The sequence below is a fragment of the Gavialis gangeticus genome, unplaced genomic scaffold (genome assembly GCF_001723915.1).
Source record: "Gavialis gangeticus isolate Ggan-Ray unplaced genomic scaffold, GavGan_comp1, whole genome shotgun sequence".
Taxonomy (NCBI): Eukaryota; Metazoa; Chordata; order Crocodylia; family Gavialidae; genus Gavialis; species Gavialis gangeticus.
This window is the reverse complement of record NW_017728998.1, coordinates 45232356-45243707: the sequence shown is the minus strand read 5'-3', so window position 1 is coordinate 45243707 and position 11352 is coordinate 45232356. Positions and strand designations below refer to the sequence as shown.

At 47.2% G+C, this 11352-nt stretch overlaps 1 protein-coding gene across 2 annotated transcripts in view; it reads left to right on the top strand.

Annotated features, from left to right (window-relative positions):
- Positions 1–11352, top strand: part of HYDIN (HYDIN, axonemal central pair apparatus protein) — a 533466-nt gene that overhangs the window by 514028 nt on the left and 8086 nt on the right. For both annotated transcript variants that reach the window (XM_019505831.1, XM_019505830.1), the window contains exons 73-80: positions 2017–2224; positions 4022–4243; positions 5942–6111; positions 7295–7493; positions 7666–7824; positions 8485–8765; positions 9262–9481; positions 10564–10776. In XM_019505831.1, the coding sequence (XP_019361376.1) occupies positions 2017–2224; positions 4022–4243; positions 5942–6111; positions 7295–7493; positions 7666–7824; positions 8485–8765; positions 9262–9481; positions 10564–10776 (1672 nt within the window). The remainder of the gene's footprint in view (positions 1–2016; positions 2225–4021; positions 4244–5941; positions 6112–7294; positions 7494–7665; positions 7825–8484; positions 8766–9261; positions 9482–10563; positions 10777–11352) is intronic.

The window sequence follows — 11352 nt, the reverse complement described above, 5'->3', positions numbered from 1 at the left end:
GTGGGAGCCACCCCCTCCCTCCCTCCCTGCGCTCGACACCCCTGAGACAAGCCAATTGCAGCTCCATCCCACACCCCATTTGAGGGGGGATCAGCCCCCCCCCCAAATAATTTTTTCTCCCTCTGCCTATGTCCCCAGGCCTCTGATGAGGTGTGTACAGGAGTGGGAGCTTTCCCCCATCATGTGCCTTGAGAAGCCACTCGGGCTCCAACCCTCCCCCAGCCCAGCCTGCCTGGGGCCCTGCTCACCCCTGCCCATGCCCCACTCTCTCCCTCACCGTGGGAGCCCCAATCTGCCCTGCCCCTCCCCTACCCCACCCCAGACTGACCTGCTGGGTGGGAGAGGGACGGGGGTAGACTTTGGGTTGCCCTTTACTTTAAAAAGTGATCTTCACCTTAAAAAAGTTGGAGACAACTGCTCTAGCATGACTGCACTTCCCCATAATTTGGTACCATCTGCGAATTTAGCCAGTCCACTTCTGATACCCGAATCAAGATCATTAATGAATATATTGAAGAGTGCTGGTCCGAGTACTGAACCCTGGGGGATGCCACTGGTCACCATGTGTCGTGTTGACTTGGTTTCATTGACTGTCATTTTCTGGGTCCAACCACAAAGGCAGTTCTCCAGCCATCGAACTGTAAATTTGTCAAGGCCTCAGTTCCCCAACTTTGGACATTGTGGGAGACCAAGTCAAAGGCTTTTTTGAAATCCAAATATATGACATCAACCTCTTCTCCCTTGTCCAGGTGATGTGTCTCCTGGTCACAGAAGGAAATGAGGTTGGTCAGGCTAGACCTATCCACAACGAAGCCACGTTGGCTAATCTCTCAGAAAGTTGCCTTCCATTAGGCTGTTGTTGATGGTTTCTTTGATGATCTTTTCCAAGATCTTTCCAGGGATTGAGGTGAAACTGATTGGCCTGCATTTCCCTGATTCTTCCTTCCTTCCTTTCTTGAAGATAGGGACCACATTGGCCCTCTTCCAATCTTCTGGAACCTCTCGCAAGTACCACAAGTTCTCAGATATCCTTGCTATTGGTCATGCTATGATGTCAGCCAACTCTTTTAGCACTCTTGGGTGCATTCCATCCAGGCCTGCTGACTTGTGGATGTTCAGCCTCTCAAGCTATTCCCTCATAAGATCTTCACCAATAATAGGCATATGATCACCCTTACCCTGGTAATCCTGCATCCTGTCAGCCAGAGTGATTTCTCTGAGCTGGTGGAAAACCAACACATATTAATCATTAAGGTTAGCTTTTTCCTGGGTGTTGATTGTTAGCTGTCCCATTTAGTTCAGCAAGGATCCAGTGTTGCCCTGTTTCTTTTTCTGACTTCCCACATATCTGAAGAAGAACTTTTTATTGTCCTTGATTTCCATAGCCAGTTTGAGTTTGGTTTCAGCCTTAGCTTTTCTGGACCACTCCCTACAGGTACAGGCCAATGCTGCATACTTCTCCTTAGTGGTATTTCTCAACTTCCATCCCTTATAAGCTTCTCTTTTTAGTTTCAGGAGGTTGAGTTCCCTATTAAGCCCAGGGGTTCTCCCACCCCTTTTCCTACCTTTCCTATGGGCTGGAATAGACATCTCTCATGCTTTTAGGATTGCGGCCTTAAGGAGTAGCCACTCATCATGGACTCCCTTCCCTGTCAGATCATGGTCTCTCAGGGCCTTGACACCTTACCTCCTGAGCTTGTGAAAGTCAGCTTTCCTAAAGTCAAAAGTCTTGTATAGATGGGACTGAGGCAGGGAAGGGAAGGAACTAAGGTTGTATCCAAAAAAAGCATATAGGTCCCTAAGTCCTATGTAGATGCTTAAACTCCCATTGAAATCTAAGGAGTTTAAGCTTGTAAAGTCCTGTGTGCAACTGGCCCCAGGTCACAAGCTTCACAAGCAGGGAACTGAATCCAGTCTTCCCAAGTTCTGGGATCTTGCTTTAACCACTGTACAGTCTGTCCTCTTTTGGTCAGACCCTTAGGAATGACAGAGCTAAAAGTATTCTTCTCTATCCAGCCTTCCTGTCACTATCCTCTTTACACCAGCACTGGAGGGAGAGGTGAGCTTCAATCTTATCTGTGATGTCAAGAGGAAGACCCAGCCCCTCTCCTTAAATGTCAAAGCTGTTGGCTACAGCATGAATGTTTCAGTCAGGTGTGAAGAAAGCAACGGCCTGATCACCGAACTGAGTGTGCAGGAGACCAACATCATCAATCTCAAGGAGGTAGGAGGGCAGAGATGGAAGATGTAGAGGGGAAAACATACTTGGGATGCTGTAGCCCTTGTCACCTGGTGGCACAGTGATCCTAGAACAATGTTTGCTATCCAGTGTGCCGCAGCACAAAAGTGTGCCATCAGAAATGAAGAGGTGTGCTGTGGAATTTTGCTATGGCAATGAGCTACAATAAGCTACAATAGATATGAGGATGGGGAATGCCTTAAGTGTGCCACAGAAAAAATTATTAATGTAAGTGTGCCTTAGCCTGGAAAAGGTTGGGAAACACTGTTCTAGAAGTATCACTGAGCCTCCACTGAGACAAGTGAGACCACCCTGGGAATATGTGACTCTTTAAGAGGTCCACTGAGGGTTTCTGAAAACTCTGCCGGCCAGAAAACAGAGGCTTCCAGCCTAGACTTCCAGCTGACTTGCTTTGTCTGCTTTTGGTATCACCCTTGTAAAATACTACGTTACCTCTAGCATTATGAAGCTGGCATCTCATATGTCCTTTACCAAGTACACCTGACCCCCTCTGGGAGGTGGAAGTCAAAGGGATCCTGTTGCACTGATATTAAGAACTTTGTGATGGGAAAATCACATAGTTGTGAGGTTTAGGGTCCCAGTGCTGACCGCTGTTATGCTGGAGGCCCCAGGAAAGTTTTTCAAACATGCCTAAGGGCATGGGCAACTGGTGCCTCCCAAGTCTGAGGGTGCACCAGATCACTAGCGGGGGTGGAGAGTCCCCCAATGGCCAGTCGCCAAGCCAGCGGCAAAACCAGAACTGCACTTCTGATTTTGTGACTGGCAATTCCAGGGGATACACGGCTGATCTCAGGGGGTGCATGTGCACCCGCGTGCACCCCCTATGCATCACCAATGCCTAAGGGATTTAGAAACATCACAGTGGATCAGATCATATTGAAGTCTGCCTGATTGCAAACTTGAAACCTTATCCTGCAAATCCTTCCCCACGTAACTAGGGCTTACCCTAAGGGACCCTGTATGACTGGGTCATTAGCAAAAAGCTTCACAAATGTAATTTAACCAAGCCAGGCTGTGTCCCTTATCTTGGTTGCCAGTAGGCACAGCCCAGCCACAGGAGAGCTGATATAAATAATCCAGCGTGCTAGATCCTGAAACCTGTGCTTGTGACATACGCTGCTCCAGAAGCACATGATGTAGCAAGAGGAGCAGGGCAGCTCCTAATGGAAATATGTGGGTGAACCGTATTTTTCAGCTATCCCTGTGATTACGTATTTTAGTCAGTGCCACTTGTCCCATTCTTTGAGCATCAGATTTCATTTTAAACAATGTACATGTGCTTTGTGGTAGCAGCAGGTTGTTGGAGACCTTAGGATCATGATGAGAGGCAGCAAGTCTTGGGCATTGAGAGCCAATGTAAGTCTAGGGCTCTGTGGAGTCCACAAATGCATAATGTACATTAGAACTTGGTACTGCTGTGACACGGAGTACATGAGCCCCTGTGTGTTACATACTGGATCAGCTCATCCTGAGAAGCTGCAGTCCACAGAGAGAAAAGCCTCCTTGAGGTGTTAGTCTGTAGAGAGCAGTGGCCACCCAGATGTGTACAAACCCTGGCTTTGAGACCTGAGCTTCAATTCACACTGACACACACACACGGTGTGGCGCAGCATTGCACAGGCAAGTAGACCTCCAACCATCTCTCTAGTTAGTTCATGGAACTAGAGGACATAGGTGACTAGACTTCCTGTATCTTCTTGATGTATTTGCTGGCCTTGCAGGTATTAAGATTATGTGTGCTGTCCCCTTCTTGTCCCACAGGTGGAAATAAATGAACATGCTCAGTGCAGCTTCTATATCCTGAACACTGGGAAGTTCAACTTCAGTTTCTTGTGGGAGTTTTCTGGTCCCAAAGTGTTGCAGCGTTACCTCGCAATCAACCCTGAGAGGGGCATTGTGGATGCAGGGGGTCAAGCCCAGGCCCTGCTGACTTTTCACCCTCTAAAGACATGCACCTTAAAGGACATAGAGCTGAAGCTACAGGTGAGGGTGAGGGTTTGGTAAGTGTCCTCCTCACAGGTCATGAGGCTAAAAGTTTTGGCAAGGGAGAGGAATCAGAACTTGTGGCAGAGGTGATATCTTTTATTAGATCAACTAGATATTTGCACCAAAAAATCTTTATTTGCAAGCTTTCAGGCACACTCATCTTTCTTCAGGCATAAGAGAAAGCAAAGATTGTAAAATTTCTTCTAGATGGAAATGAAAATTCATATTTCACAGAATTTTATGTGAGCCTAATTTGCACAAAATGAACTATTCCAACCAGGAGATCTTACAACACTTTCAGCTCTCCTGTGAAATACAAATTTTCATTTCCACCTAGGAGAACTTTAACAGTTTTTGCTTTCTTTTATGCCTGAAGAAGAGAGTGCCTGAAAGCTTGCAAATAAAGAATTTTTTTGCAAATAACTAATTGGTTTAATAAAAGACATCACCCCTGCCACGAGTTCTGATTCTTTTTTCCTGTAAACCAGTATGGCTACAACCTATATACTTTGGGCAAGGAAAGCATGAACAATGATGAAGTTCTTTTCTAGACCAAAACTGCATGAGACTTTGCTTTAAAAAGTGAGGCTTCCTGTAGTAAGCTGAAAGGGCTGACTTTTTTCCCACTACATAGGGATAGGTGCTGGCATCTAAGCTAAACATCATAATGGTTCTGGGACTATAAGAGATAGCTCCCAACAAGAGTCCACTGAGTTCACCACCATATCCAAGTGCGACTTCCCCTAGTGCTGAAATAATTCAGTTGGATGACTAATAATGAGAAACATCTAATTCCTTCTGGTTTAATCTTAGGCTCTGATAATCATCCTAACTTCCTTGAAAGATGGAATAGCTCAGAGGGTACAGCATTTACATCGTAAGAGACAGATTGAGTCAGATCCTATTCCATCTATTAAGCATCTAAATATAATCCCATTCCACCCTACTTGAGTCCCTAAAATACCATTAACACATCTGCTTCTGTAACATGCTGTCAGCTTATCCTGGAGACTGAGTCACAGAAGCAGCAAGAAAGAGGAGGACCCTTGCAGGTTTGTCATTAATGATTTTCAAAAGATTTGAACAGGGTGGAATAGGATCATACTTAGATGTCTAATGGATGGAACAAGATCTGGCCCAATATGTTCAAGACACATTATCTCTATTGAGTTCCTAGGGAAGTTATAGAATCTTCTTTATCGGAGAGTCTCAAGAAGAGGCTAGACAGGCATCTGATTGGGACATCTAGGAACAGCAAATCCTGTACCTTACGCAGTTTCTTCCAACTCTGACCCTACAGAGGACATGTGTCTGACACACTCACAGGGTGTACTGTGACCATGCTGCTCCGTCCTGTTAAAAGACCTGCTTAGGAAGCAAGGTCCCATGGTCTGATTATAGTATGGCTGTGCCATTTTGGCAGTGTTGACAATATGTGCTGTAAACCAACAGCTGCAGAAACCTGAGCAAAGGCAGTGATGGGTTTGTTCTCAGGTTACACCACTAAGCCATGCATTCCAGCTTTTCACTCTCCAAATGGTCCTGTTACCTAAGCTCTTCCATGCTGAGATACCTGAAGCTTGCTGGTTGTCAGCTGTTGAGCAGCATCATCAAGTGCAGTCACGCTTCATGCAGAGGGCTGGTCTTTCTCATGAATACTGCAACAAAAGAGCTTGTGGCCTTTTCTTTTCACAGATCAGCAATGGCCCTACATTTAGCTGTGTGCTCCTGGCTTCTGTAGTGGTACCCAGCATTCACTTCTCCTTCACTAAAATCAACTTTGGAACCTGCTTCATCTACTATGCAGGAATGCCTCTGGCCAGAAAGACCCTCACCATCACAAACAAGGAGGACAAAGAGATTAGGTAGAACACCAATGGAAAGCTGCCTATATTATGTACTCACCTGGCCCCCTCAGACCTCAGTGACTCACAGTCTTTAACATATGTAACATGCCTTTGTGGTAGGGCAATGCTGTTATCCCCACTTTCTGCAGACAAGGGGTTATTCCCCCTCCCTCCCACATCTGGCGGAGGGGACAGAAGGGGGCTTATCCCACTGCTTCCCCCATGCAGGGAGCGAGCGCAGCAGTGGAGGTCAGGCTGCAGTCCCCAGGAGCAGACCTGGCTGCAGTCCCCAGGAGCAGAGCGGGGAATAACCCTCTGCCTGAGGGGCCATTGTGGCGCATGGCTGCAACAGCAAGGGGGGAGCACCTGACAGACTCAGCTCAGGTTCCTGCCAGTGGGACAAGGAGCAAGGAATTTGACCTCTTTCTGGCCAGTTCAGTCCAGGCTGGCCACGCCCTCCCCCGAGCACAGCTTCCCTAAAGCTGAGGGCATGCTCTAGCACCCCCTGGCACCTGGCTTAAGCAACTGCAGGAATGTGCCTGCAGTTTCTCAGTCCAGAGGGAATGGCTGTACTGTTACAAACTGGTTCAACCTAGGCAGGTTAGACTAACCTGCAAAGATTTAATCCATTTAGGCTCTGGGTTTTTGAATGTTGGTCCCTAGCCTAGAGCATGCCTTCCTACTCGGCTGGAGCAGACAGCTTGGGCCAAGGCTAGCCTGCCCACTCTGCAAGGGGGAGGGGAGTTGCAGGGGAGCTGCAAAGCATCCTGGGATGCTGGAAGTCTGAGTTAACTTGAATCTGGAGAGGATCTTGGACAGAAGTTCAATAAACTGGTTTAGCTTAAATCAGTTAAGTCTGATACTACATCCATCCAGATTTATCTTAAACTGGTTTTGGCTATTTTGAAAGCAGTTTATGTGTACCGAATGTCTGTGATGTTACAGATTTGAACTGGTTTTCAATCACTTTTACTGGTTTATGGGTAATTTCTGTCCCTAGCCATGGGGTCAGCAGATCCAACCCTCATTGAAATGAGGCTGGATCTGTCCTATTATGCACAGCTGTTTAATTTGCATGAACCGCTAGCAATATCCCTGGATAATGGTCTCAATGAAAGGGGAGAGGGAGAATTCTAAGATATGCTGAGTACACTAGACTTTTAATGCCCAGATGCTTCTCCTTTCCTTTGACCTTCCACAGCTTAGACTGCTTGTTCAGCAACACAGCCCACCTTGAGGTGGGCTTCCAGGCTGATGTGCTGAATCCTGGAGAGAAGATAGAGGTTCCGATCACTTTCTATCCCAGGGAGGCTGTTTCCTACCATGAAATCATCCCCTTTGAAATCAATGGTCTTTCCCAACAGACTGTTGAGGTCCTTGGGAAGGGCTCAGAGATGAAGGTGAGGTGAAACACCAGCCCTAAAACCCTAGGCATCACAGACCACACTTGGTCTTGCCTCTCCCTTTCTCTTTCCCCAATTAACAAACTTTTACCTTTCTCCTTCCCCTTTCCCCCTTTTCCTTCTCTCATTAATGATCCTTGCCCATGCTCTGTCCTCATCCTGTCCACAGATTGACGTTGTGGAACCACAAAGCAAAGTGGTGAAATTTGGAGCCCTCACTGTGGGGCAGACTATGAAGAAGACTGTCAGAATAGCGAACAACAGTGTTGCCCCTCTTACTTTTAACTTAACTTTCATGTTCACTATGCTTGAGCTGCAGGAATCTAAGGTAAGCTGTGTGCTTAAACTAGAGTGCATATCATGCTGTTGCTTGAGCCCTTTGGGCTGGAATTGAGAGAACATACAGGCTCCAAGCTTGGGCTTTCACCTTCATGTTCCAAGCCAAATCAATTCCAAATCCATGAGTCATTCAACTACCATAAGTGGCCTTACTACTGGCAAACATCCTCCACCCCCACCAGGGGTTTCAGATGCTTCCAAATCATTTGCTGGGCAACCCAGAGGCTTGGGGTTTAGGTCCCCCCAAGTTTCACTTGCCCTCAGCCATATGGCTTCAGGAGCAAGGTAGGGAGGAGTCTCCCATTTCCATAAAGTGGGCGTAAAGCCAGGATCTTCCCACTGGAAGAGAAAGTGGGAGGTTAACTGTACATTACCTGTATGGGTACTACCCCATGCCAGAAAAACAGTTATCCCCAGCAACTAGAAAAACCACCTTAGTGGTCATGGTATTTCACCTGCCAGGGATGTGCAACAGGGAGCAGCTGGTTCTGTGCTTAGAGTTCTAAGGATCAGTAAGGAGTGGTCAAGGGGAGTGGTCCAGGGATAAAGCTAAGCAGCTGTGGGAAAACTGCTGTTTTTATGTGTAGACCTAAGGGCATCATGGTCCCAAGTTGCCAGATGATGTGCATTCGGCCCTCTTTTTGGGCAGGTTCTCAGCTTGTCTCCTTCCAGTGAAATAACTCTGAAGCCCAAAGGAGATACCTGCACTGTAGAGGTGATCTTCTCCCCGAAGTGCCGCATTCCACAGTTCACAGAGGAGGTGATGCTCGAGTGCAATGGGCTGGCGCGCTCCCTGTTCATGGTCTGGGGCTGCTGCCAGGGCATTGAAGTGAGTTTGGACCAGGAGCACATCCCTTTTGGAGCAGTGGTGCAGCAGAGCAAAGCTTCACGGCGCATCATCATGCAGAACACGGGAGACATGGGAGTCAAGTAATGTAGCATCTTCACTGTTTACAATACAAGTCCTGTGTTACTGAAAGCTTCTGCTGCAACTGTGAACCAGGAAACCTTTAAGCAGCATCCATCCCCAGAGAGTATTTATCACTACATAGACTGCCACAGCATGGTAGGGCAGAGCCTCCCTGAGGCCCAGGTTTGCAGTCCATTGTGTGATTGAGTTACACAAGTTGAATCATCCCGCCAGGCCACTGTGCACATCACAGAAGGTCGTACACAACATGGAACTCTTCCTTTGAATAAAGGTGACAGAGTCCAGCCCTCTAGCATTTAGCAAAGATCCTGGTAATGTTCAGAGCCACACTCAGGCTCCTGCAAACTGTGTCCAGGGATCTGTCACTTGATAGGTAGTGACAGAGAAAGCCCTAAGATGTGTGGGGGATTCTACTCTTTGTTCTTCTCCTTCCCAGCTAGGCACCAGGAACCCCACTTTATGTCCTTCCTTTTCTTCTTTGTGTATTTTTGAAAGGTTTAAGTGGGACACCAAGAGCTTTGAGCCAGATTTCTCCATCAGTCCCGTGGAGGGCTATATCTCCCCAGGCATGGATGTCCCCCTTGAGGTGACTTTTCACCCCTGTGAGCTGAGCCAGGAGATCCACTATGACAACCTGCAGTGCTACATCCAGGGCAGCAAAGCACTCAAGCTGTCTTTGACTGGATGTTGTGTGAACATCCCAACGACAAAAGAGGTAAGGAGGGCAGGTTAGAGAGAGCCTATGGGGCAATTCCAGACTCCTGGGTCAACTCCTCTGCCAGCCATGAAGCCATGCACACACACACAGAATGTTACATCAGCAGTTAAACAGGAGTGGCAATAGCACATCCTACATGCTGGAAGGATGAAGCTGTCATGGGTGAACAGAGCTTTAATTCTAGCACCAGGAACATGTGAGGACCTTACTATGCTCAAGGCTCCTTTATCAATGAAAACACTGACACCAGCTCCACAGCGGGTATGGATACAGCTCCAGGGGAGTCTGAATACTAGCCTGTTGGTTGGAGGGGCTTGGCTGAGCAAAAGCGGCCAGAGGCTCACACTTAGATTTCAGCCCTAAGAGCCTTTTCTTGAGCATCAGATGCTCTAATCCTACTGCATTCCCAAAGCACAGCTCAGACCAGATCAAAGAGCCTGTCTGCAAAGAGGCTGTCCTTGACATCTAGGCTTCTGCTGTGCAGCTCCTCCCTCATATTGAGTTCCATAGCACTGCAAGTGTGAATAACAGTTGAGGAGTGAGGTCCAAAAGGAGGAAGAGATTATTTTCCTGTGTTGATACATCTGTCCCTCTCCTTGTTCTGTCAGGCTGCTGGCCTGTTTGCCCAGCCCAGGGAAGGCTAAAACTGGACCAAAGTCACTTCTGGGCCCTTCCTTTAGGGCACAGTTTATTTCTTTCAACAAAAGATTCCAGATTAACACAAAACAGAGCCTTTCCCTGAAAACAAAGACAGCTAGGAACTATACGCCTTTAGTCTTCTCCAGAGCTAGCCACAGGGGCCTTCCTCCTTCCAGCTGAGCTATCTCAGTCCTTTGCAGGTCTCACCTAAACTCCCTTCCACCTAGATCTGATAACTGAACAAGGCTGCTGGTCTCAGCCTCTTTCTTGGGACACAGCACCATGTTTCGGTCCTCCACCCTTCTTTCTTCTACATCTTTGCTAATGGGCAAGGATATACTTGCATTTATACATGCACACTCGGACACATCAGTACCCTATGGGAGAATGGAAAGAAATCCCCAATGGCATTGAAAGATGTCCATGCTCCTTCACTGCAGATCCTGAATTTCACATGCCAAGTGCGTGGAAAACACACCCAGACCATCATGCTGTCCAACCGGAGTAACCAGCCATGGAGCTTGCAGCCCATCATTGAGGGGGAACAATGGAAAGGGCCAGAATTCATCAGGGTGGAGGCTTATCAACACAACAAGCCCTATGAGATCACTTACAGACCCCTCAGCATGAATGTAGAGAACAAGAAGCATCAGGTAAGTAAGCATACTTTGTAGCCACTGGATAGAGGCCAGATAATAAAGGCATTGCAGGCAGGCTGTTTCAGCAGATTAATAGGCATATCAGACAAACAACTACAAGTCTGAAATGGTTCTTGATCTTGGCACATGGACAGAGGAAACAGTTTATATGGTTTTTAAAAAGGGTGGAATTAACCATGCTGCATCTGAATTCCAATGTGACTGTTTTATGTGTCTGCTTCTACCCTGAAGTGAGTGGAAGTTAAACTGGAACATCTTATTCCCGAATGAAACATAGCTAAGTTTTTACTTACTGCAGGGTAGGAATGGAAAGCCAAAACAGTTGCACAAAACAGCCTCTCCAGTTTTTTTCACTCACGTGGAGTTCACACCATCTATAATGAGAGATCTTTCCATGCTAGCCTAAGAGTTCTGGTCTCCAAACTAATAGCAGGGGTGACCAGAGGTAATAAAGTGGAGAGGGAAGGCCCAATGTGTAGCAGAGAAACAAGAGTCACAATCTGAAACAAGACCTATGTTAGAGAGAAGTTGGGCTCTTACCTTGGTGAGAGCTGGAGCATTATGCCATAG